Here is a 26,342-nt window from a genome sequence, read left to right on the forward strand (position 1 = left end):
GAACCAGGAAGGGAAGTTGGGTGGTCAGCAGTTTAGTGGGAATAGGGTTAAGGGAGCCGGAGGTGGGCTTAGAACCATACGGCACAGAAGGAGGCCATTCAGCCTGTCGTATCCATGCCGGCTGAAAAAACTAGCCGCCCAATCTAATCCCACTTTCCAGCACCTGGTCCATAGCCCTGCAGGTTACAGCATTTCAGGTACATGTCGAGGTACCTTTGAAATGAGTTGAGGGTTTCTGCCTCCACCACCATTCCTGGCAGCGAATTCCAGACACCCACCACCCTTTGGGTGAAAAGGTTTTTCCTCATGTCCCCTCTAATCCTTCTACCAATCACCTTAAATCTGTGTCCCCTGATAACTGACCTCCCCACCAAGGGAAAAAGGTCCTTCCTGTCCACCCTATCTTGGCCTCTTATAACTTTGTACACCTCAATTAAGTCACCCCTCAGACTCCTTCGTTCCAGGAAAAACAACCCAAGCCGATCCAATCTTTCCTCATAGCTGCAACTTTCAAGCCCTGGCAACATTCTTGTAAATCTCCTCTGCACTCATTCCAGAGAAATGTTGTCCTTTCTGTAATGTGGTGACTAGAACTGAACGCAATACTCCAGCTGTGGCCTAACCAGCATTTTATACAGTTCCAGCATCACATCCCTGCTTTTGTATTCTATGCCTCGACCAATAAAAGGAAAGCAATCCAGATGCCTTCTTCACCACTCTATCTACCTCTCCTGCCACCTTCAGGGACCTGTGGACATGCACTCCAAGGACTCTCATTTCTTCTACCCCTCTCAATATCCTCCCGTTTATTGTGTATTCCCTCACTTTATTTGCCCTCCCCAAATGCATTATCTCACACTTCTCTGGAATGAATTCCATTTGCCACTTTCTCGCCCAATCAAACTATTAATATCATTCTGGAGTCTAAGGGTACCCTCTTCACTATCAACTACACCGCTAATTTTTGTGTCATCAGCAAATTTCCCAATCACGCCTCCCACATTTAAGTTCAAGTCATTAATATATACTACAAACAGCAAGGGACCCAACACTGAGCCCTGTGGAACACCACTGGAAACAGCTTTCCATTTGCAAAAACATCTGTTGACTACTACTCTTTGTTTCCTGGCCCTGAGCCAATTCTGGATCCAATCTGCCACATTCCCCTGCATCTCATGGGCTTTCATGTTACTGACCAGTATACCATGCGGGACACAGTCAAATGCCCTACTAAAATCCATGTAGACCACATCCACTGCACTACCCTCATCAATCCTCCCCGTCACTTCCTCAAAATCTCGATCAAGTTAGTAAGACATGATTTTCCCTTAACAAATCCATGCTGACTATTCCTGATTAATCCGTGCTGTCCGAAGCGGCAGTTTATCCTGTCCTTTAGAATTGATTCTAACAATTTACCCACCACCAAAGTCAGACTGACCAGCCTATAACTATTTGGCCTATCCCTCGCACCCTTTTTAAACAACGGTATAACGTTCACAGATCTCCAATCATCTGGTACCTCGCCTGTATCTAGTGAGGATTTGAAGATGATCCTCAGCGCATCTGCTATTTCCTCCCTGGCTTCCTTTAACGACCTTGAAATGTACTCACCACCAGCAATTTATAGCTCAGCAACTGCCTCCAGGACAAAGTGTGGAGCACACCAATATAAGCACACAAAGTATAAATTTCTGAAACTGATTACCACCACATCTCCACTTTGAACAGTGGAACTGCTTCAGTTCTTCGTTTTGCGTGACTGCAAAAACAGCGTAACATTTCTAGTAATTTCCAGTTTCCAGGGGCTAATATCCCTCAAGATTGCGGTTTTCAAATTTCAGACATTAGATGCAGTATGGAGTTGTGTTGCTTACTTTAGTTCAAACCATTAAAAGCAAGAATGAATATGTTTCTCTTTCTCTGTGTCTAATATCTTCCCCTGTTGCTAGACAAGGGGATGTTACAAAAAATGTATGCAAATGAGGTTGCATTTATACAGGGCACCACATTCAAAAAGTAACCTATATAGAAAACAAAGTGCCATCACTATTATGCAAGCAAATATGGCAATTAACTTGCATCAAGCAAGGGTACACAAATAGCAAAGGAGATAATGACCAGTTAATCCATTTTTAGGTATTGGTTGTGAGAGAAATTTTAGCCAATAGACTTCTTCAATCTCCTTTGAATAGTGCCATGGAATCTTTTATATTCAGTTTAAAATAAACACCAAATACAACTGAACTGTCTCCACAGCTGCTGACTGCAATAGCATATATAAAACTTACTACGGCTAGAAAAAAAAACACAAAAGTGCTTAAAATCATGCTGACCATTCTGGGAAACAGCAAATATTCAGGCAGCTGGTATCAACCCACTATCCAGATGGGTAGAATCGTGGGAAGTATGCAGCATAAAGAACCATCACTAATCCAACAGCAGAGGTGCCAAGCTTTAACCACCCTCGAAGACTGTGCTCAATTGAATCCACACAAAACACGGACAATGCGACCACCTGCACCACAAGTGGAAGATGAGGAATGACCCGAAGTGCAATTGTGGCCATGAGTGCCGGACCATGGACATATCGCATCAACCTGCCCACTAAGGTCTATTGTACAAGGCACTTCTCCACTCAGTATTTCAAGAGGATATCTAAAGGATAATCAATTTAGGCATCCCGTTATAAGCTTTTCATATGAAAGTATAGTACTTAATATAAAACACTTTAAAATAATAGGGCTCTGTCATTGGTCAGTACGAACCCCAGTTCAAGATGTGAAAGTAGCCCAGCTCTACAGGCTCTCTGAAACCAAAATCCATAGTGAAGATGCTTTTTCACTGAGTTTGAACAACTGTAACGTGATCCTTTTAGTGAGCAGTACCATAGAGTTGCTGTTAGGTTACTAAATAGAGGTCAGCATAAGTGTTTGCCTTTTCTATGCCTATCATGTTGCTTGGCCTGTGGTTCTGAGCATTTTAGGCTCCAGACACTCAATTCTAAACATAGTTCTAAAACAGCTACTTAACAAGAGCTGGTTTTCACCTGCAGACAATGAAACCCGAAAGAAGGCAAGGTTCTGCACCACAAGGGAAATAACCTAAATTCCTTCAAAAATGTTCCACCTGATCACCAGAAAGAATTTTCCCATCAAAAGATGATCAAGTATTTTAGACTGCAGTACTGGAGATTTGCCTGAAATCTATGAAGAACCAGAAGACTTTAGGAGGAGACTGTACACTAAAATATAAGTACCTTACTGCAGTGAAGTCATGTACAAGGTCCTCCAGGAACAGGAGAAAAGATCCCCCAACAAGCCTCAACACAGTTAACTTTAGCAAGAATATAGGAAGCTCACTGATGCCAGAATCTTGTACACACCAGGTATGATGCCGGACCATTCTTTCTTACAGCACAATCAGGTGGAACATACATCTGTTCCATTGATGCAAACGTTTAGATTCCTTTTCAGGGAAACATGGATTGTGCATTTCCATAAGAAAACAAACTACAACTAATGATACCTCACAAAAAGTGATAAGCAGGAAACTGACAGAGCCAAAAGCTGACCCCACAAGAAAAAGGATTAGTCAGATTAGGGAGGCATTTAAAAAAAATTTTAGGAGGCAAAGATCACAGGTTATGTCTCCAGTATCAATGCATCACCACGGCTGCATTTTAAAAAGGGGCTCAGTCCACATGATGTCAATGTAGGCTTATTCTTGAGAGAGGTGCAGAATGCAGAACTTAGTTCTATTGTATGACATTTTACAGAATCAAATTATTGGTGAAAACCATACCATCTGATATAAAATATGAAACAGTATAATTAATTAGAATATTCAAGACCTTAGCTTGACACTACTCTAGATTCTCATTGCAATGATCTAGGGACGACTTATAGAACAAAGGAACAGGAATCATATTGCAGATCTTTCAATCCACTTCAAATGTACAGATATATTTATTTGGAGTAGAATTTCTATATGTACAGAGCTCAACACGCCTGCTTACAGCTCATTTGTAGTACTGAATGTGTGATGTAAATTTTCACATACTTGAAATAATAAACTGGAATGCTTGTGCAACACATTCCAAAGATCAAGTGAACTGCTTGTGAGGCTACAGAACCGTTCATTTCTTACAAAACTTCCTGCATGCAATAACTGAGTGTCAACCATGAAGATACACAAGCTGCAGAACCATAGACAGAAAAAAATGTTGAGTATTGCACTTTCCTACATTCAAAATGGACACTTGTTTAAAAACTTCCTCTGCAAAAAATTCCGCAAGCTGAATTCCAACTCAGAAGAACTGAATTTAACATTATTTTTATGCAAAAAGTTGAAATCCATCTTCTGACAGGGTTATCTCTTCCAAAAATTGTGAATATATTGAAAACACTATGTCATGCAGGCCCCCACCTGCCAAGAATGAGGCACATTAATTTCACCACATGGACATTAAACTTCAAATTGTTGCTGGCAAAAAGAGGGCCTGTTAAAAGGAATTGCCAGGCCCCTAGCCGGAAAGATATTTTTGCATACAGTGTTGGAAGAAATGAACCAGTTCCTGATCCCAATACACAGAACAGACATGGTCAGACCAGTTTAGTCACATGACTAACTGGCTATTGCAGAGTTTTGAACTGAGAGTTTCAAATCAGAGAAGCAGTGTTTGAAGACAGAAAGCTCCTGGCCCCTGGATTGAGAACATATCTCTCCTGTAATCATCTCTTTCTCACCAGCTTCGGAATCCATTGAAGACACATGAACCCCAAGAGAGAAAAGTCTTGAAAACCTTGAACAAGGTTTAAGAAGAATACTGGGTCCCAAAGAAAAGCAAGGACTCTACAGTGAGCTCAAAGAACCATAACAACTCTTCAGATATTGCCTCAAACTTTGCCACTTTATTTTCTCTTCTGCTCTTTTCTGTCCCTATTTGCACGTGCGTATCGCCTATGCATGCTAGCGTGGACGTGGTGTATATCAGTAGACATTAACCGAATTAGAGGTTTAAGTTTAATAAATTTCACTTTTCTTCTTTAAACCTAAGAAAGCCTGTTTGTGCTCATTTCTTTGCCTTGTAATTGAAAAGCGGTGAACAAGGATTCACCAAAGGAGAAACTCAAAACACTGTTTATAAATAAAACCCTATTACAGTAAGACCAAGTGAAGGCTGAAAGGGACCCCTCAACACCTTTCTCACCTGGTCATAACAGTAAAATCAATTTCTCCCTCCTGCAAGATCACTTATTAAAATTATAATTAATGAATATCCTCCAAGATACAGCAAAGTATAAAAATTTAAAATCTTAATTACAACCCTAAGAAAATCAAAACCGAATTTGGGAATCTCCTTCTGTTCAAAAAGCAAGACGACTCCCCGAGGGTTTTTGACTATTTCCAGACTTGAGAATAAGGACAATTTAACAAACCAGTCAAAAGGAAAACTAGTGGAAAATTGTAATTCATGATCCTGCATTCTTCAGAAAAAATGGAACAATATCACAAGTGCTGGTATTTCAATTCTGGCAATAAGAATCACATCTATCAAAGCTGACAGAAGTCTGAAGATTTTTCAGACAGTGCCAAAACAAATTATATTTTGAAAACCTATCATAACGAATGATTGCAAAATGATCTGCCAGTCCACTCTACTTCTGAAACCACTCATGACATTAAATCGATAAAGACTACAAATAAAATGAATCTGAAACAATGTAATTTACTGCAAAAAATACTATTAGGGCAGTTTTTCAGTGAATCAAGCATAATTCCATATACAATTCTTGATTTAATTATTACGCCCAAATTGAAAGTCAGAGCGCTTCCTTCCATACCATATTGAATACAACTGTGTGTGATCATTGTAATATATGATATAAAACATACAAAAATAAGTGATTAAACATTAGCAAGAAGTAATCCAACATGAGTACTTACTAAAAAGTTTATTGATATTGTGGAAGTGAGCAGAAAGGCATGGCACTATGCTTAATGGGAAATATAGCCAAGTTAGGAATAGTAGCTTTGCTGAGCTTTGATTTTAAGTGGCAGAAACCACAATGAAATAGTTAAAAGTAAAGGCAGAGCGTGTGAGACTGTAAAGACTAGCCGACACTGGTAATTGCAAGGACGTCTGTTCTTTATGGCCTGATTGTGTGACTCCCTGTGGTTTGGAACAAATGGACTCCTGTGAATCAAATGATGTCCATCCCTGTGTGAGTGATAAGGAGTGCTAGGCCCCTCTTATCTTCGTGAGCTGCCACTACTTGTAGCTGCAGACTGCACGAAACACTCAGGAATGTACACCTAATAGAGATAGCAGGATGCGCCGCAATTACTTGTCACAAGATAGAAACAGAACTCATGATCAATGTAGGGAGTGAGACCAGAATGTTTATTGATGATTCCTATGCTCTTACTAATTAGCTTGCTTGTCCACTTTGTTTTATCTTGCTGGTGCAAAACAATATTTTATTAGTAACAAGTATGTATTGAGAATGGAGTGTATTGTAACCTCAGTAACAGACGCACTGCATATCACCACGTGGGTGAAGTCGAATTGTACCGCACTGATTGGTTAAACAAGGAGGTGTAGCATGAATCTTAATGTATAAACAGTAGTACCTGTATCACAAACTTCACTTACTCTGGTGGACCCGACAGACTCTGGGGTGGAGTCAGTGTCGTTGCATTAGAGTAAGTCAGCCGGCTAAATGCGCAAATAAAGTAATTGATTTTACCTACACATCCGACTCGGTATATTTACTGAACCAGACTGAAGGCAAAAAGAACTCAGATTTACATTATTTACACTCAAGTCATTCCCTGATAATATTTTGAATATGCAATTGGTTAGTGGAGTTACAAGATCAAGTTGTGAGACTTCCTATAGCAATCAAAAAGATTTAGTAATATTCAGATGTGGACTATTCCAGGAACACAATGTTACTCCTCAACAAACTCCTAGTAAATATTACAACTAGTAACAAAAATAAAATTAACAAAACTAAATGACAGCAGTTTAGTCTTAAATGTCAATCATCACAGGTGACAAAGCACCACCATGTGAAGTTAAATAAACTTTGTCCAGCAGGTTACCAAACAATTATTATAGTTCCAAGAACTGGTCATGGTCATTACAGTAGAGTGGGGCTGTCTCACAACAGCAGGTGGAGCTCCACTGTAATCAATTAGTCACATGACATGGCATTCATTGTGCCACCTGCAGGTGCAATATCATTTAAGATTTTGGCACCACATATGATATTTAACAGGTTGCATTTGCTGACCACTAAGTTTTGCCTACTGGAAAACTATACTGACAAGAAAGGGAGGTGTATGTGGACACCATTAACCCAGCATTCTGCCTAGAATATGCAATTTGATCCAATCAATGGCAGTGTGCAAGTGAAGCAAGCAATCCGACTATCAATTGAACCATGAGCAGCAAGCAAACTCACAAAAACAGCTATTTTTCAAGTTAGTAACAGATTCTTACAGAGAAGCTCAAAGACCCTAGCAATGCACTGAGTGAGCTTCAGCAAGTTTGAACTTTGAGGAAATGACATATAAAGTCCAAGAAACCAGAAAAGCTGCATGATGTCACTATTCACTCCAGATTTTTAAACAAGGTTGAGAATTTTGAATGCAAAGAAAAAAATGGAAACAGATGAGGTCAGCGATGGTAGGTCTGATAAGCAGGAGAGATTTAAACCTTGATGGAATGTAAGCAAAGGAGCTTTGGATGAGTTAGAGTTGATGTGGGGTGTTGAGCTCGAGAGGCCAGCAAGACCACTGGAAACGTTAAACCTGGGTTAATGAAGGAGTGGATTAAGGTTTTGATGGAAGTGGAAGTGCACAAAGGACAGAGGCAGACATTGGAAGCCTTGGTAATGAACAGAATTTGCAGTTTGAAACTTGTGTCAGAGTCAAAAAGGGATGAGGTTGCGCATCTCTGGGTCAATCTGGATCTGCAGCTGAGGAAAGGGATAGAAACAGGCACAGTGGCTCAGAGTTTTGTTGGGAATTAAATTGAGTGACTTTGTCCTGACCAATGTTGAGTTGGAGAAAGTTCTGGTGCACTGTTGAAAGTTTCCTGTCCGCCTTAGATATTCTCAGGTATAATGGTGCTAGTCACTAAGAGGACTGAGCAACTTAATACAGGCACACAGCTGAATGTATCAAAGTTAAATTAAGCAACATAACCCAGGGATGTAACAATAGGACCCCTTTGTAATTTGAATTTGATATTGTGCTTTTCTCACATTTCTTCTTCTCTTCCCCCAGCCCCCTCTATCCATAAGAACACAAGAAATAGGAGCAGAGGTAGAACATATGGCCCATCGAGCCTGCTCTGCCATTCCATACGATCATGGCTGATCTTGGGCCTCAATTCCACTTTCCTGCCTGCTCCCCATATCCCTTGATTCCCTGCGAGACCAAAAACCTACCTATCCCAGCCTTAAATGTATTCGACGATGGAGCATCCACAAACCTCTGGGGCAGAGAATTCCATAGATTCACAACCCTTTGAGTGCAGTAATTTCTCCTCATCTCGGTCCTGAACGATCGGCCCCTTATCCTGAGACTGTGCCCTGCATTCTAGATTCCCCGACCAGCGGAAACAATCTCTCAACTTCTACCCTATCAAGACCTTTCAGAATCTTTTATGTCTCAATGAGATCGCCTCTCATTCTTCTAAACTCCAAAGAATATAAGCCCAACTTACTCAGCCTCTCATCATAGAACAACCCCTCATCCCAGGGACCAATTTAGTAAATCTTCACTGCACCGCCTCCAGTGCAAATATATCCTTTCTTAAATGTAGAGACCAAAACTGCATACAAGTGCGATCTCACCAAAGCCCTGTACAATTTTTAGTAAGACTTCTTTATTCCTGTACTCCAATCCCCTTGCAATAAAGGCCAACATGCCATTTGCCTTCCCAATAGCCTGCTGCACCTGCATGTTAACTTTGTGCGTTCCTTGTACGAGTACCCCCGTGTCTCTCTGAACTTCAACACTTACCAGTTTCACACCTTATAAAAACAAACATTCTGCTTTTCTATTTTTACAACCAAAGTGAACAACTTCACACTTCCCTACATTATACTCCATTTGCCATCTTGTTGCCCACTCACTTAACCTGTCTATATCTCTGTGCAGCCTCTCTACATCCTCCCCGCAGCTTACCTTTCCACCGAGCTTTGTATCATCAGCAAACTTAGATACATTGCTCCCTGTCTCTTCATCCAAGTCATTAATTTAGAGTGTAAATAGCTGAGGCCCCAGCACTGATTCCTGCGGCACCTGCCAAGGACACCTCTCCACACTTTCCCATGGCAGAGTGAGAACTGCTTAGGCAGCCAAGACATGCTACAAATTAGAAAACTGTTTTTATTTATAGGCAGTGTCAAAGTACAGGATAACAGTCAACGCAAACTCCACTTACTCCACTTCCCAAACTAGAGAAAAAATAAGACCTGTGTTCTTCCCTTTCATGAGCAATTTAATTGTTTTTGTTATTACCTCTCTTTCAAGGAAAGATCTAATTTGCAAACATTGTCCTCCTAAGTTTCAGCTACCAGCTCCAGAAACAGACCTACTCTCAGTCTCTTACTTTGAAATCTGCTCCAAAAACATGATTTCTCCCCCTATTCTTAATTCTGACTCCAGGATGCAAAGGGTTAGTGTCTCTCATGTTTCCCATACAAGGTTGCACCAACAGACCTGTCGACCTAATCAATGACTCTGTTTCCCAAAATGCACAAACACTTTATATTATGCCCACATGAAAAGAACATTCATCACTCAAAAAGGGGTAAATATTTGTTGTCTAAGATAACAAACTGCTTAACACCTCTAATCTGTGCAGATCTGTTCAACACTTGCTTCATTAAACCACAAGCTTTTCTCAGTTCTGTAGCTTTCATGTCAAATTAACCTTCAATGCAAAAATAATACAACTTAACTATAACTCAATTTCAAATCCTTTTAGTAAAGAAAAAGCAATTAAATTTTTTTTTTTAAAATGACAATCGCCCATAGGCAAGGAATTGGATCATGCATTAGGCTTGAAGTCAAGAATGGTGGCAAAGAAGTGGATAGAGCTTGGCATCTTCAACATGCATATATATGAAGCTGACCCTATATCTATAGTTAATATTACTGAGGGGGGGAGCATACAGATAAGGAAAAGAAAGGAGTCACAGATCAAGGATAGAATATGGAGCGCTCTCAAGACAGCTGTTCAGGGAAAGGAGAAGCCATTGTAGGAGATGTGCTAACTACATTAGGATATTCAGGAAATTAAAATCAAAATGCACAAAGAATCAAGCTATAGAGGTGACCCACTGAGGAAAGATGGTGGAGGAGGACAGAATGGTTGACGGTGATTGACAAGGGATACTATCAGAATAGACTTCAGAAACTGAGGAGTGTTTTTGGCCTCTTATGGCAGCTCCCAATATCCTCAGCCATTTCGAGAAGAAAATCATATAATACCTGGGCTAGTGCCACAAGCAGTGTTGGATAGTATCAGGAGTTTAAAAAATAGGAAGATGTGGCTTCATGCCCATGATTCCAATTAACATTTCAAATTGATCATAAATCAACGTTATGGACAAGTTTTAAGTGGAATGCACCTTTCCATTTACAAGGATACGAAAAATACAAATAATACAATTTACTTAGCTGTTTCAATCGCAATCTAACTGGCCACAGCCCAATGGCAAACTCCAGTGAAATGATCTGCATGCCACCCTGGCATGCAGGATATCACAGAATTGTTACAGCACAGAAGGAGGTTATTCAGCCCATCATGTCTATACCAGCTCCCCAAAAGAGCAATTCACCTAATGTCATTCCCCTGCCTTCTCTCCATAACCCTGCACATTCTTCCTTTTCAGATAACAGTCTAATTTCCTTCTGAATGCCTCAAATGAACCTGCTTGCATCACACTTCAGGCAGTGAATTCCAGACCTTAATGCTACGTGAAAAAAAAATTTCCTCGTCACTTTTGTCAATTACTTTAAATCTGCACCCTCTTGTTCTCGATCCTTTCACAAGTGGCAACAGTTTCTCCCTATCTACACTGTCCAGACCCTTCAGGACTTTGAATACCTCTATCAAATCTCCTATTAGCCTTCTTTTCTCCAAAGAAAACAGTCTCAACATTTCCAATCTATCTTCACACTTGAAGTTCCTCATCCCTGGAACATTCTCATATTTTCTGTACTCTCTCCAATGCTTTCACATCTTTCCGAAAGTGCAGTGCCCAGAATTGGACACAATACTCCAGCTGAACCTGAACTAGTGTCTTATACAAGTTCAGCAAAACCTCCTTGCTCTTGCACTCTATGCCCATATTAATAAAGCCCAGGATACTGTATGCTTTATTAACTGCTCTCTCAAACTGTCCTGTCACCTTCAATGACTTATGCACATATACATCCAGGTCCCTCTGCTCTTGCATCCCCTTTAGAATTGTACCCCCTTTATTTTATATTGTCTCTCCATGTTCTTCCTACCAAAATGAATCACTTCACATTTCTCCACATTGAACCTCATCAGCCACCTGTCTGCCCATTCCACCAACTTGGCTATATCCTTTTGAAGTTCTACGCTTTCCACCTCACAGTTCACAACGCTTCCAAGTTTCGTATCACCCGCAAATTTTGAAATTGAGCCCTGTACACCAAGGTCTAGGTAATTAATATACATCAGGAAGAACAAGGGTCCCAACACTGACCTCTGGGGAACTCCACTACAAACCTTCCTCTAGCCTGAAAAACATCCACTAACCACTGCTCTGTTTCCTGTCACACAGCCAATTGCATATCCATACCTGTATCTGAAAGGGGGGGGGTTGCAGAAAAGTGGGGGGGGGGGGGGTTGCAGAAAAGTGGGGGGGGTGAGCAGCGGGTGGTTTGTCTTATTATCCAAGGAACGTAAAGTGAACCAAGGAGAAAGTCAAACTCAAATAACTAAGTACAGGGGACACGGAACAGGTCACAGGCTCTTGAAATGTAAATTTGGATCTGTTTGTCACTGATATATAACTTTCTGTTTATATGAATGTAAACAATCCCAAAGCAATATCTCGAAGAGTAGCAAGGAGTTCTGCTGCTGTCCCAGAACCACCATCGGGACAGTTGTTTTAATTCTTTCCTGGGATGTGGGTGGCGCTGGAAAGGCCAGCATTTGTTGCCCATCCCTAATTGCCCTTGACAATCGAGTGGCTTGCTCAGCCATTTCAGAGGGCAGTTAAAAGTTAACCACATTGCTGTAGGTCTGGAGTCACATGTAGGCCAGACCAGATAAGGCCAGTAGATTTCCTTCCCTGAAGGACATTAGTGAACCATTTCCGATCACTCATTTCCATTTGTGCTACCTTATGCACAAATTGGCTAACCATATCTATTTAATGACACTGAGCACATTTAAATCTATTTCATTTTTTTTTTTATATAGCAAGAAATGTCCTCAGGTCATTCTGAGAACATAAGGTTCTGTGTAAAAAGTGCTTTCTCCTTTCTTAAAAGTTAAATTCTTGTGAAGGTCCAGCTATCACTGCAGCAGTATGCTGGAAATAAATTACAGGTTTAACCAAGTTCTCTCTGCTCTTTTATTCCCAGCAACATACAATTGACAATTCACTCAGTTCAGTTTTCATAACATTTACAACAAAGTATATAAAACTTTTCTCAGTCTTACCCAGAATTTTTTTGATGCAATGTGATTGCATTTAATATTTTACTGGGATGTAATCAGGGAGAAAATAGAAAAATGGGAAGGCTGCTCAGAGTTATGACTACTGAATAATAGAAAGCTGCCAAGTAGAAAGGACAAAACCAAAACCAAAAAAACACATCCAATGCACAGAAACTAAACAGGAAGTCAATGTAGCTGACAAATTGGGCAGTCACAAGATGTAAAGGCGAAGCTCATGAAGCAAAAAAAAGGGGGATTTTTTTCACTTCCCTTTTCACAAAAAAACTCAACTTTTATACCTCACAACAGCATCAACTGCTAATCTTGTGGTAAAGCTCTGCATTAGTCAAAGGGAGTGTAAAGTTTCTAAACATTAAATGGAACATTTTGAAATAATAGTTAACATTACAAAAAAGAAATTTATCCGAAACGCTTAGATCACATCACTACATTATAACATTAATACTTTGCATTTATATAGCATCTTGAACATCGAAAACATCCCAATGCACCTCACAGAAACACAAGGAAAAATGACAAGCCAACAAAGGAAAGATGAGTAAGGTAACTAAAAACTTGGTCAAAAAGATGAGCCTTAAAAGGAACAGGGGGAATTCCAAAATATGGACCTAAGCAGCTGAAGACACTGACACAAAAGAAGAATTTAAACACATGGTTGGGACTTTAATTTGATCTGTTGGGCGAAATGGAGACAATGTACACTAGCAAGTGCAGGTGTGATGGGTGAGTGTGACTGGGTGTGGGCTAAGATACAGGCAGCAGGGTTTGGATGCACTGCAGGTTTTTTATTAGATCAGCTGCAAATTATGGAAGGTGGATGATGGAAGGCTGGTCTGGCGAGCATTGGTATAACCAAATCTGGCAATAAAAAAGGAAAAATGAGGGTTTCAGGAGCAGTTAAATTACAGTAAAGACAAAGGTTAACAATATTACCAATATGTTATTCGGCAAACCTTGTTCTGGAGAGAATGAGGTTGGAAGCTCTGGAACATATAATACAGCAATGTTGTACTGTAACCTGGCTATTAACTGTAGAGCTAATCACTGCACCATGCTAAGGGACTGCTCAGAAATCAGTTTAATTTAAAATACAATTTTGTGTAGCACAGAAAAGCTGTTTAGTTCATGATATTACACGGTACCAAGTTTTTGTACAATAAATTTCCTAATTAATATTCACAGAAACTAGGTATTGTGCAATTTGTGATCAAATAAATAAGCTTTCTTGCACTTTGCTTTGACTTAGATACAATGTTACTTATATAGTCCAGTTGTCACTGTATGTACTGTGCAAAAGGAGTTGTGAAATACTGTAGCAAATTAGTTTTGCACACAAATGAAAAAGATATTTCTTGCAAGTATATATCCTTGCCAGAATAGTGCTAACAGAAACACTCCATGTCAACATCTACTGCTCAGATAATTTATTGCACCTAATCACCACTTGCTCCAAGAGAGAAAAAACAAATGTACTCTTCCCCTGTAATGCAAGCAAATTTAACAGGCTTCAGACCCAATATACTATACAGAAAGACAGACATATCGTCAGGCAAAATGTACCCTTATGCTATTGCACAGAGAAGGTACAGTGACTGACATGCTACACACATTCTTTAGATGTACTTGGTAAGTTTGATTTGCACGTGCAGGACTGCAGAGAGCAGAAAGAAAACTGAAATTTGTCACACTTACATTAAAACACACCGCTGGCTAAGGGATCAAAAGAAGACAACATTAAAATAAAATTCCACATAGAGCATGGGGCAAACGGGTATAAAAGCTAAGTGAAGTGTCATTATAAAGTATCTACAGTTCGCACATGACAGCACCACCATATCCCAAACTTGCTTTTACAAAAATCTGCCTGACCTTTAAAAAGCAGATTTTGTAAACGAATAATCTTGAAAAAATGGAATGGAGTAAAAACTGGAGAGGAAAACTTCCAGGGTCCAGTCTGTGGTGTGAAATGTCAGATGTTGGACTGGACTGGACTGGTGGTAGATTCCCCTCCATCAGCAACACCAAGTGTGATAACCCCCTCCCAACCCCCCATCGCTACCACACTGCCCAACCCCCGCCTCCAACACACCTTCGGCGATGAGCTCCTCCACCGTAACCTGGTAACGGCCCACGCTAAACACTCTGCCCAGGTAGTTACTGGCACTTCCCGTCGAACCGCCGCCGCCCCCAGCACCGACATAACCCGCTCCCTCGGGCTTCGAGATGCGGGAGAATTTCTTCATGGTTCAAAAGCGTAAAAGCAACTTCCAACCGGAGCGGACCGCAACAGCAGCCTGTAACTTCCCGCTTCCAATCAGAGTGTCCGACTGAAATCGGCCGCGACGCCAATTGCCCAGCGGCTGAGAGAGCTACGCAGCAGCGGCGAAGACGCTGTCTCCAAGCGCCCTCCTCCCTCACAGTAACTCACACCCTAACGGCATGCCGTTCCACCGGGCAGTTCAAATGATTCTAAATTCCGCTTCCAAATTCCATCCTGTTAAACGTCACACCAAAATAAGCCGAGCGAGCAAAACAGCCCTGCCAAGAAGGGAGGGCTTCGCCCCGTGTGTTCTTCTATTTACCCAGCATACTCTGACCCCACTATCAACCCAACCGGCCGATCGCCCACCAACACTCCACACCCATTGGTCAGAATGCTGTCGCTCCTCCCCCGCTGCAAACATCCTTCGCGCTGATTGGTCAAACGCGCTTTTTCCGCTGTCAAGCTGGTCGTGACGCGGAAGAGCAGGATGGTGCTGAAGGCTGGGTGTGTTTGCAGGGGTTAAACGTAACAGTCTGAAAGTGCAAGTTTTGTGAAACGGAAACAAAAGTTAATTCGAACCAAACAAATAAATCGTTAAAGGCTCCTTAAGCACACGAAGTAATGGGTTTGGAAACATGGTGGGCGTTTATTACGCTAGACATTCATCGCCCAGCATAACTTTTTAATAACTTCTTTTAAGCTGTAACTTAAATCTGCCATGATTTATAAGAGTTTTAGTTTTAGAGATACAGCACTGAACTGAAATGTTATTTTAAATCCCATGATAACTTTGAAGTAGTGCATTCCAGTGGCTGAAAAATGTGAAGTTCTGATGCAAATCAAATTTATTTTAAATGTCATGCACGCTTACTTTGGGGAGGGAATATCTAGTTGTCACAATGTGTTAGGCATAAGAACATACATTCAGATACATATCTATCAGAGATACAGTTGCTGTTTTCCAAATTCTGCCGTGACATTTTTGTTTTTCTATTTGTAACAGGACAGTGCTATATGAATAACATCCCTACATTCCAGAAATCTGATGGAAAACACAGACCTCACTGGGGAAGATGGAGTGAGGTTGTCCATGTTTTCAGTTTTGGGCTGATGGTATGGTTTTTAAGTAGCCTGTCTGGGTATTTCTAAAGGATAAATCAGATGCCAAACAGGCCTACTTTTGAAATAAAGGGCTAAATTTTACAGATTGCCCGACACGACAGTTGTGGTGGGGGGTTGCTGGAAAATGCCTCTGGCAGAGGCCCACCACGGGCCTTGACGCCGAGAAGGCCTGGCCCAATATTGCCGGTGGTAACGAGGCCTCGTGGCAGCCCCTCCCCCTGCCGCCTATTGGCGACGGGAGCCAAATTTAAATATGTTAATTAATTTACATGAACAATCCCGCCGTCTGTCCTGGTACAATATTGGTGCCAGTGGCTGGAACTCACGTGCTTTCAGATCCCCATCCGGGCATCCAAGACGGAACACTGGTGGGGAGGGGGGAGCAGGTAAGTTTTTCAGTGCAGGGGTGGGGAGCAGGGTCAAGCTCATCTCACTGGAAGGGTTACAGTGCAAAGTTTATAAACTTTGGGGGGGCAAGGTCAGGTGGGCAGGCGAAGTGTTTCTGGGGAAGAGGGCAAATAAAGAATGTTATGGATATTGGGGGGATGAGAGAGGGGCTTATCTTTAAATATTTAAATTGAAAGTTCGGGCTCAAAACCCTTTTAAAATGGCATTAGTGCCTGCACAAAGCCAGCTAACGCCATTGCTAGGGACGTTCCGCCCACCCGCTCCATGTCACCTGGGGGGGGGGGGGTGCCAGTTAAATGAGCCACCACGTTTAATATCGCAGTGACTCCATGATATGCGGCCCACGTGGGCGGACCGCCATTGTTTACGTCTGCTGCCATGTTAATTTCGGCCCAAAATCTTTTTTCATTGTTTCACCTGAAGTGGGGCACTGTGGGGGAGACATTACATATTGGGGATTGGAACATGTTTTGAGTCTGCCTTAGATATTCTTTGGTTTACAATGGTGCTTATCGATGCCATAAGTGATCTAAGTACCTTGCCTTGCAGAAGGTGCCCTTACTGCCCAATGTCAAATTATACAACAGCCTAACTCAGGGGTGTAACAGGAGGACATGTGTGTGATTGGAACTGGATACCATGGGCCAGATTTTGCTGTACCAAGGTATCTAATGGCGTCTGCCATTAGTTAGATTTGCTATTTTCGGTTTGTTTTTAATTTTTTGCTTGGCCAGTTGTTAAAAGTGCATGCTGATAATGGTACATTGAGAAGGAATAGAGGCTGATTTTTTATGGGGCCTTTTGGGGACAGGCTCAGGGGTAGAAAGGCCGGCAGAATGGCATGAGAAGGCGTCAGGCTGTGTGCCTGATGCCTTCTCGCTGCCATGTCATTTTCCCAACCCAACCTACCTGCCCAGAACCCAATTGAGCCACTTAAGTGGCCAATTAAGGGCCTCTTCCCACCTGCGCTGGCATTTTACCAGCGGCAGGGGGGCCCTCCGCCACGTGTGGAGACAGGCAGGTAAATACTGGCGGCCTCGCAGCGGGCTTCGGGAGTGGGGGGGTGGGGTGCCCTTTTTGCACACTCTTTACCCTTCGAAGGGCCCCCTCCCCTGGGGCAGCAATGGCTGCCCCCAAGGCAATGGTGCCACCTGGCTTCACTAATGCCCCTCCCCCTCAACGGGACATGCCTTACGGACCTGGCACCTTCAGACTCCACTTACCTAGTTGTGAGGGCACACGTACATCAATGAGCCTTCATCCTCTAGCTGCAGCACTGACTGCCGGCCCTCTGATTGGGCCAGCAGCTCTTGGGGGCGGGCCACTGTCCTTAATAGCACAGCGGGCCTGGTGGCAGCCACTTAGTTGTCTACCACCCCAAAAATGTGGTGCTCGGTCCTGCTGCCTGCCAAGGATCCAAAAAAGCCCAGCCAGAGTGTCTGGGACTTGAGTGAACAGGGCAAGCAGCAGGGTTTCTCCTTAACCAATCAGATTGAATGACTGAGAATTAAAAAGCAGAAGGACTGAGTGAGAAGTGTAAATTAGAGTGGGTGAATTCAATGTCAAATCAGGCATAGAAGGAGAAGTAAAGAGAGGAAAAGAAAGGTTAGATTAAGAGATTGGGAAAAAGACAAAGGAACAAAAGAAAAATTCTTTTTAATTTTTTTTAAATCTTCAACAATAAATAATATTTGAAAGAATGTCTCTGCAGACTTGTAATAGAGCGTTTGGCAGTAATTATCATTTATTCCATTGTTAAAAGGTTCTTACATTTGAAATAAGCATTAATTTTAAGTGGTGAGTTCAGTTTGTATCTACCGCACAAATGCAACAACTTTATGCCATTCAATGCATGTCAATGGTGCAACGCTAACAGCAGAGGAGCACAACTCAGACAGAAAGTTTTGAATACTCGCATTTAATCGTGCACCTACACCTCACTTGAAGTTCCTGTACCATTTACACATAATTAACAGCAAGCGCCATTAGCTTCACCATTATCTTGGCAGCAAATATTGACCCAATTTGTGCTGCACATGCTCACGTGGACTTTTCCAATCCTTTCAAAGATGGACAGAAACAATCCATGGGACAAGGCAGATATGATTTGGTAGACTGCTTTATTTTACAGACAACAAGTGAATGTACAGATTAACCAATGGAATTAAATATCACTTTGAATCAATTAACCACAGAACCCTCCGTCACAGCAAATAAAATACTAAAAAAAAACATTTGGTCAGCCTTCTGATGCTGACCAGCTGTGTGCTTGAGTTGAGCAGGGTTCCCCTAACCAGGCCAAACTTCCTCTCAGAGCAAGATTTATGTCCCTCAGTCATTTGTTTTCTCAATGTTCCCAGCCAGTTGGAGGGAAGTCCCTGTGACTGATTCCCCATTCAGTGATCTGCCAGTAGACATATTAATAAAACAAGCTACTTTTCCTTTTCTCTCAAGGGAGTGGGTTTAAAGAAAACAACTGCTATTCTCAAGATGAATAGGGACCATCCTGGCTTCCTAGAAAATAGACCCTCATTGTCTCAGTTTGAAATAGACACTGAACGGCAACATTCTGACTCATTCTAGCTTCAATATATGTAGCCTATGGCTTTCTTTAAATCTTTGTCAATTCACTTTGTTTTCAAACACAGCACTTAAACATAATTCATTCCCAGATCCTTTTTTTGAAGAAATAAATGCTCAAAAATCCCAAGCATAACAGGTATATTATGGTTAAAAAAAAACAGAAAGTGCTGGAAATACTCAGTAGGTCTGGCAGCATCTGTGGAGAGAGAAACAGAGTTCATGTTTCTGGTCAATGATTTATGGTTTTTGATTAATTTTATGTATAATGCTCAAAACACAACCCATGATCTCATCCCTGCCCTGCCACCTGCACTGTTTTGAAGTCACTAAAAGGTGGAAGTTCTATATACTCAACAACTTGATCTCATCTAAATCACTTGATACAGCAATACATCTCAAAAATCTCACATAGTGGTGGAGGAATGAGCAAAAGTTAGAGAAGATAATCAAAGGTATGATCAAAGGGATTGGTTTTGAGGAGGCTTTTGAAAGTTGTGAAAATGAAGTAGCAAGATGGATAGGCTGAACAAAATAATTTCAGAATGCAGAGCCATAATCGTTGAATACTTTGCCGCTGATTGTGGATATTAGAAAGATGGAACTAGGGTTGTCAACCCTACAGGATTGTCCTGTTGAGGAATTAAAGATTAATCTCCTGGACACTGCTGTGAACTCAGGAGAAAAGTTATGGATAAGACTATTAAAAACATTGCATGTTTTTCATTTTCTTTGTACACTATTGTTTCTTAGTTATAAGAATATTTGAGATGGATGAAAAAGGCTGATGGACTGGGTGGGTGGGTTGGTTGGAGGCAATAGTTCCTGTGATGAAGCCTCCAGAAATGCATTCAACCAGCATTGGTGACCATAGGTGACCAGTATTAGAACAGAAGGGAATGTGCATTGGTTTACATGAAAAGCACATTGAAAAAATATGGTAAAGCAAGGTCACGAAACAATTTGTAAACAAGGACAAGGATTGTAAAACAATGTGTTGCTGGATATGAGGCATAGAGGTCAGTGAGCTTGCAGTGACTTAAAATGGAACTTAGTAGGGAATAGGATGCAGGGAGTGGCGTTTTTAATGAGTGAGAGTTTGTATAGGGTCAAGCTTTGGAGAAGGCAGGGGGAGTTTTGAAAAATTGAAGCTCAAGTCTCAATAATAAATGTTAGAGTGAAAGTAAAGTTCATTCACCTAGCTCACAATTTGATTACATTACTACACAAGATTTATACAGTAATCTCTATCTGAATGTTTGTCAGCTGACCACTGAGATTAAATTACATCCTTATCTTCAATGGTGTGTATTTTTTATTATGTGCAAAATAGATAAAGTAGTGAGTTTTCTTTAGTTCTTATCATTCCTTATATAGTGCTGCATCTCTATTGCCTTTACCGTGTGAAGCCAAGTGGCAGAGAACTAGAAGAGACTTTGGGATCATAAGGAATGAAGTTCAGTGTCAGTGGGATGAAAAATAGGCAGCAGTTGTTTGGGAAACAGTCAGATAACCTGCTTGATTTTCCTTTCCATTGACCTAGTGGGAAGGGAAAATGGTGGAGTATATTAAAGCTGTCCAATCCACTACTGCCTGTTCTGCGTCTATGCCAAGGTTGAATTTCACCCCCACTGAGTTTAAGAAAGGAAATTGGAAAAACTTACATTTATGTTGTCACACTCATGGGAAGTGCAGCAATGGAAATACAAAAATAAATCAAAGTTATAAAAAATGGAACAATTTAAAAAGGCTGGTACACTTGCCTTCAACAAGATGGAGGACAAAGTCACATGACACATACCTTCCCCTGCACTGCAATACGCATGCATGTTTGCTTGAACTGAAACTCATTAACTCTGTCTGCATTGAAATTAAACAGCTCATCACACATGGATATGCAATATCCACAAAGTGAGCTAAAACAAGGCATTAGCAGACACTAAGTCTCCAGCTACAATCACTACAATAAAGTGAGAACATCCAACATCTTATCAAAATGGGCTGAAATCAGAAGCTATTGTATAGCTCCTCAGGAACTGAAAGCCTAAAGTTACAAGGGCTAAACTAAAACTTTACAAATTTACTTTTAAAGGTAATCTTTTTGAAAAACAGAGGTAGTCATCAGAACATCAGATCTGTCTGAGATCTCCAGCAATAGTGAGAACATTGAAAGCCATCTTGAATTTCAGCACAAAGCTGAGAGAGAGAGATCAATTCCAGCTAAGATAGTTGAACCCTGCTGAGACGAGTTGGCAACCAACTGCAGCAGAGAAATAAGGGAATGCCTTTTGAACAACTACTCCACTTGTGAAAATTGAACTAAGAAATACCAGCACCATCTTCGAACTGAAGTTTTTTTCATTAATTCATGGGATGTGGGCTTGGTCAGCATTTATTGCCCATCCATAATTGCCCTTCAGAAGGTGGTGGTGAGCTGCCTTCTTAAACTACTGCAGTCCTTGGGGTATAGGTACACCCACTGTGCTGTTAGAAAGGGAGTTCCAGGATTTTGACCCAGCGACAGTGAAGGAACTGTGATATAGTTCCAAATCAGGATGGTGTGTGGTCTGGAGGAGAACTTGCAGGTGATGGTCTGCTGCCCTTGTCCTTCTAGGTGGTAGAGGTCAAGAGTTTGGAAGGTGCTGTTGAGGAGGCGTTGGTGAGTTGCTGCAGTGCATTTTGTAGATGGTGCACACTGCTGCCACTGTGTCGACGGTGAAGGCAGCGAATGTTGAAGATGGTGGATGGGGTGCCAGTCAAGCGGGCTGCTTTGTCTTGGATGGTGTCAAGCTTCTTGAGTGTTGTTGGAGCTACACTCATCCAGGCAAGTAGAGAATATTCCAACACGCTCCTGACTTGCGCCTTGTAGATGGTGAACAGGCATTGGGGAGTCAGGAAGTGAGTTACTCGCTGCAGGATTCCTAGCCTCTAACCTATTCTGTTAGTCACAGTATTTATGTGGCTGGTCCAGTTCAGTGTCTGGTCAATGGTAACCCCCAGGATGTTGATAATGTGAGATTCAGCAATGGTAATGCCATTGAAGATCAAGGGGAAATAGTTGGATTCTCTCTTGTTTGAGATGGTCATTGCCTGGCACTTGTTTGGCGCAAATGTTACTTGCCACTTATCAGCCCAAGCCTGGATGTTGTCCAGGTCTTGCTGCATCTGGACACTGACTGTTTCAGTATCAGAGGATTCGCGAACGGTGCTGAACATTGCGCAATCATCAGCGAATATCCCCACTTTTGACCTTATGATGGAGGGAAAGGTCATTGATGAAGCAGCTGAAGATAGTTGGGCCTAGGACACTACCCTGAGGAACTCCTGCTGCCTAGATTGTGATTAAATTCTGGAGGAGATCTTGAACCAACAACCTTCTGACACAGGCAAGAATGCTACAAATTGGGCAAGTTCAGTCCACTCTATATATTTGGCCTTCACATGCAATCTGATTTTTGTTTGCACACTAATTTATTCTGTTTCATTATTATTATTTTAGTCTGATCCAATTGTTTTTGTGGTACTTCCTGCTAAAGGGTAACACCAATGGAATATTGTAGCGTTATCATTCAGATAGAGTACCAATGAATTATCATCCAGCATATGTTATAAAACAGAATCTAAGTTAGCAATCATTATACCTTATAACTGTTTTAATTTATATTCTGATTTGCTTCCAAATTTTATTTGTGTTTAGTTTAATGGTGCAACCTGTTGAATGTGAGTTATCTCAGGATGTAGGGAAGGCAAAACAATGTTATCATTTTTATTGATGCACAAATTTTTGGTGCACTATACTTCCATTACTTTTTCAAACACAAAATGTTTTCACATAGGCTGAGTTTATCTTATCTTTTGTACATCATCTAATGAAAATGTTTCCCCCCCCACAAAAGTAAAATTTAATTTACACTGTACATTTTATCTAATGTATGTGCTCAGGGTATATTAAGAGTAGCAGTATATTGTACTAATCAGAGAAATCCACTTTTGAAGTTTCTCTATTTTTTGTAATGCGCATTAAAAATAGATTCATTGTTTTTGCCTATTAGCTGCTTGATAAGCAGCAATTCGGAAAACATGCATATTTAGTAAGAATCTCTTTCCTAGCATCATATTAATTTTGACCATTTAAAGTTGACATTAAGATACTGGAGGGAACAGGAGAGTTTGAGTGTTGAAAATAGGTGTGGATACTGCAAACTATACAGTGCTGTTTGTTCGGTATTTCAGAGGAGGAGCAGGAAGAACAGGAGACCTTGGCCTCAAGACTCATGACTGCCCAATGAACTGTCAGTACTGCCAGCTTTGTCGACCTTGTTTCATCAAGCAACAGTGTATAAGGAGGCTGCAGCTCAAAAGGAATTCAACCTCTGAAATATGTCGACTCTTGGATTCAAAGAGCAATATTGAATGGCAGCTTCAGTAGAATTCCAATGCCACTGGATCCTCCAGGTATCAATCAGATCAGAAGTATGGAACTCAACACTGGAACACAGAGTTCGACGATGCCTTCTCTTACCATGCATCTCCATGTATCAACTTGAGCAACATGCAGTTCTAGCTGGAGAACATTCCTAATTGTTTCACTGTGACATTCCTGGAATACGAGGCACCATTGAATGCATTCATCATCATTCATGCACATGTGAATAATGCTGTCCCTTTTCTTAACAGTAAGGGATGTGCTCCCTGAACATACGGATGGAATGCAATTACTGGCAAAAATGATGCAAGTAAATGCACATTTTTCAAGGACAATAACAATTTCCCCAATAGTTTGAGGAAGAAAATAGATTGCAAGGTTTCCTTTTGGATTTTCCACCTCAGATGTGACTGATAACGTTTCTGTACAACCCCAGTACCCATCAAGACATTTAGAATTATTAGATTAGAATTAGAATATTACAGCGCAGTATAGACAGGTGCATGTTTGCTGAAGATCCTCAGTACTGAGCTAGGCCCCAGAAAGATGGTGAGAGGGAGCATGAAATTAATGACTGACATACTGCAGATTTGGGGGGTATTCATCTCAGATCATTTTTGTTTATGGCCTGTCCATGGGCCCTTTTTGAAAACAAATAACATGATTTAAAACATTGTAAATACATTTTAGGAAAAGTTAATTTTGTTTTATTCGTTCTTGGGATGTGAATGTTGCTGGTGAGGCCAACATTTATTGCCCATTACTATTTGCCCTTGAGAAGGTGTGGCTAATCCCCTTCTTGAACCACTGTACTCCATGTGGTGTAGGCACATCCACAATGCTGTTAGGGAGGGATTTCCAAGAAATTGATGCAGCAACAGTAAGGGAATAGCAATGTACTTCCAAGCCAGGATGGTATGTGACTTGAAGGGGAACTTGCAGGTGGTGCTGTTCCCATGCGTCTGCTGCCCTTGTTCTTCTAGGTAGTAGTGGTCGGGGGTTTGGAAGGTGTCAAAGGAGCCTTGACGAGTTGCTGCAGTGCATCTTGTAGGTGGTGCACACTGCAGCCAGTATGTGCCGGTGATGGACAGAATGAATGTTTAAGGTGGTGGATGGGGTGCCAGTCAAGCAGGTTGCTTTGACTTATATGACGTGGAGCTACTTCAGTGTTGTTAGAAATGCACTCATCCAGGCAAGTGAGGTGTGTTCCATCACACTCCTGACTTGTAGATGGTGGATCGGCTTTGGGGAGCCAGGAGGTGAGTTACTTGCCGTAAAATTCACGCCTCTGACCTGTTCTTGCAGCTACCATATTTATATGGCTGGTCCAGTTAGGTTTCTGGTCAATGTTAATGTATGTACTGTTGTGCAGTGGTATTTCTTATGTACTTAATTATTGCCCTGTTGAAAGAGAAACATTTAAATGATTCTCAAGCAAATTCTAAAGGGCCTGCTGATGCTTCAACTTTCTGTCTACATTTATGGATGGCAACCATAGACAAAGCTATGTGTGGACTGAAATTATTCTGGCTGTGCAGCCTGAAGGCTTTGGACGGCTCTCCTATCATTTGCCCAGAGGCAGGTTCTAGCAAACTTGAGAGCCATTTGCATGCTTCTGCGTGCATTCCACTGTAAGCATGCCATTGTCCTGACGGCCTCTAATCTCTATAAGCAGAAATGTTGCAATTATTTAGTCTCCAAATCTTTCACGGATTCTTCTCCTAGTTTTATTTTCATGTGTCAAAACTGGCCTTCGTCAAATCCTGTAATGTACACCTTACTGTCTCAGCATTTTCAGTGAGAGCACTCTTGAGCTGCAAAAGCACCTGCCAGTTGTGTGTCTGATGTATGCATTACATATGTCTTAATGCAGTTGTGTGATGTTTAATGACAAATACCAGCACTTCACACTGTCGCTGGAATGCTTACTACCCACCAAAGCCTTAATGGGAAGCACCGATGCTGGCATTAATGAAGCTTGGAAGTCACTAAGCTCAATCATCTATGCAGCAATCATTTGGTAAAGGTGGAACCCGCAACAAGGGCTGGTTTGAGACCTACTCAGATGAGATGATATCTGTCATTGATGCAAAAAACAAAACCTAAATGATGCACAACATAAACCCAACAGCTAAGACACTGCATGACCTGAAAGTAGCCAAGACAGCCGTGCAAAGGAGAGGGAGATACTGTGCAAACAAACACTGGATCACCTTATGTCAAGAAAACCAAACTACATGTCACAAAGGAAATCTACGATCCATGTACGAAGGGATCAAAAGGCCGCTTGACCCTGCCATCACCAAAGTTGCTCCCCTGAAGTCAGCCGATGGTGAAGTACTCACTGACAGAAATAAACAGATGTCCCGATGGACTGAACACCACTGCGAGATGCGCTCCTGTGAGTCGGACATCTCCCAGCCTGCGCTCAATGCTCTCCCGCAACTTCCTATCATGGATGAGTTAGATCAGGGTTGTCCAACCTTTTCGGGTGGGAGGCCACATTACAATTTTTGTCTTACATAAGGGACCAGTGAGACAATTTCGGAAAGATAAAGGCATTAAACAAATGTGCATTTTTGTGAAGAAGCTTTCAATGAGAAGATTAATTTATTGACTTACTTTCTTGTCATTATGTTGGACACTGGTTTAGTGAGATGCCTGGCATTTTTTGTTTGCATAAGATGTCAATGTTTGCCCACACACTTGTAGCAATGTGGAGTAATCTGGATAGATGTCCATCTGTCAGGAGTAATCTCGATCACTCTCTCTCCCTCTCACTCTCTCGCTGTCTTCCC

General features: G+C 41.5%; 1 protein-coding gene and 1 long non-coding RNA gene across 5 annotated transcripts in view; one reads left to right on the forward strand and one right to left on the reverse strand.

The window, feature by feature from the left end:
• Positions 1–15,353, reverse strand: part of bmp2k (BMP2 inducible kinase) — a 181,983-nt gene extending 166,630 nt beyond the window's left edge. For all 3 annotated transcript variants that reach the window (XM_068038981.1, XM_068038971.1, XM_068038968.1), the window contains exon 1: positions 14,835–15,353. In XM_068038981.1, the coding sequence (XP_067895082.1) occupies positions 14,835–14,988 (154 nt within the window). In that variant the 5' untranslated portion in view covers positions 14,989–15,353. The remainder of the gene's footprint in view (positions 1–14,834) is intronic.
• Positions 15,354–15,471: 118 nt separating this feature from the next.
• On the forward strand, positions 15,472–24,134 carry LOC137350952 (uncharacterized). 2 transcript variants are annotated; one of them, XR_010969488.1, is made up of 3 exons: positions 15,472–15,512; positions 16,012–16,121; positions 23,352–24,134. It is a non-coding gene; the product is annotated as an uncharacterized lncRNA (long non-coding RNA). The 2 variants fall into 2 exon arrangements; XR_010969487.1 differs by having other exon boundaries at positions 15,490–15,646.
• The last annotated feature ends 2,208 nt before the right edge of the window (positions 24,135–26,342 follow it).

This window comes from Heterodontus francisci, chromosome 1, assembly GCF_036365525.1.
Source record: "Heterodontus francisci isolate sHetFra1 chromosome 1, sHetFra1.hap1, whole genome shotgun sequence".
In the NCBI taxonomy this organism is placed as follows: domain Eukaryota; kingdom Metazoa; phylum Chordata; class Chondrichthyes; order Heterodontiformes; family Heterodontidae; genus Heterodontus; species Heterodontus francisci.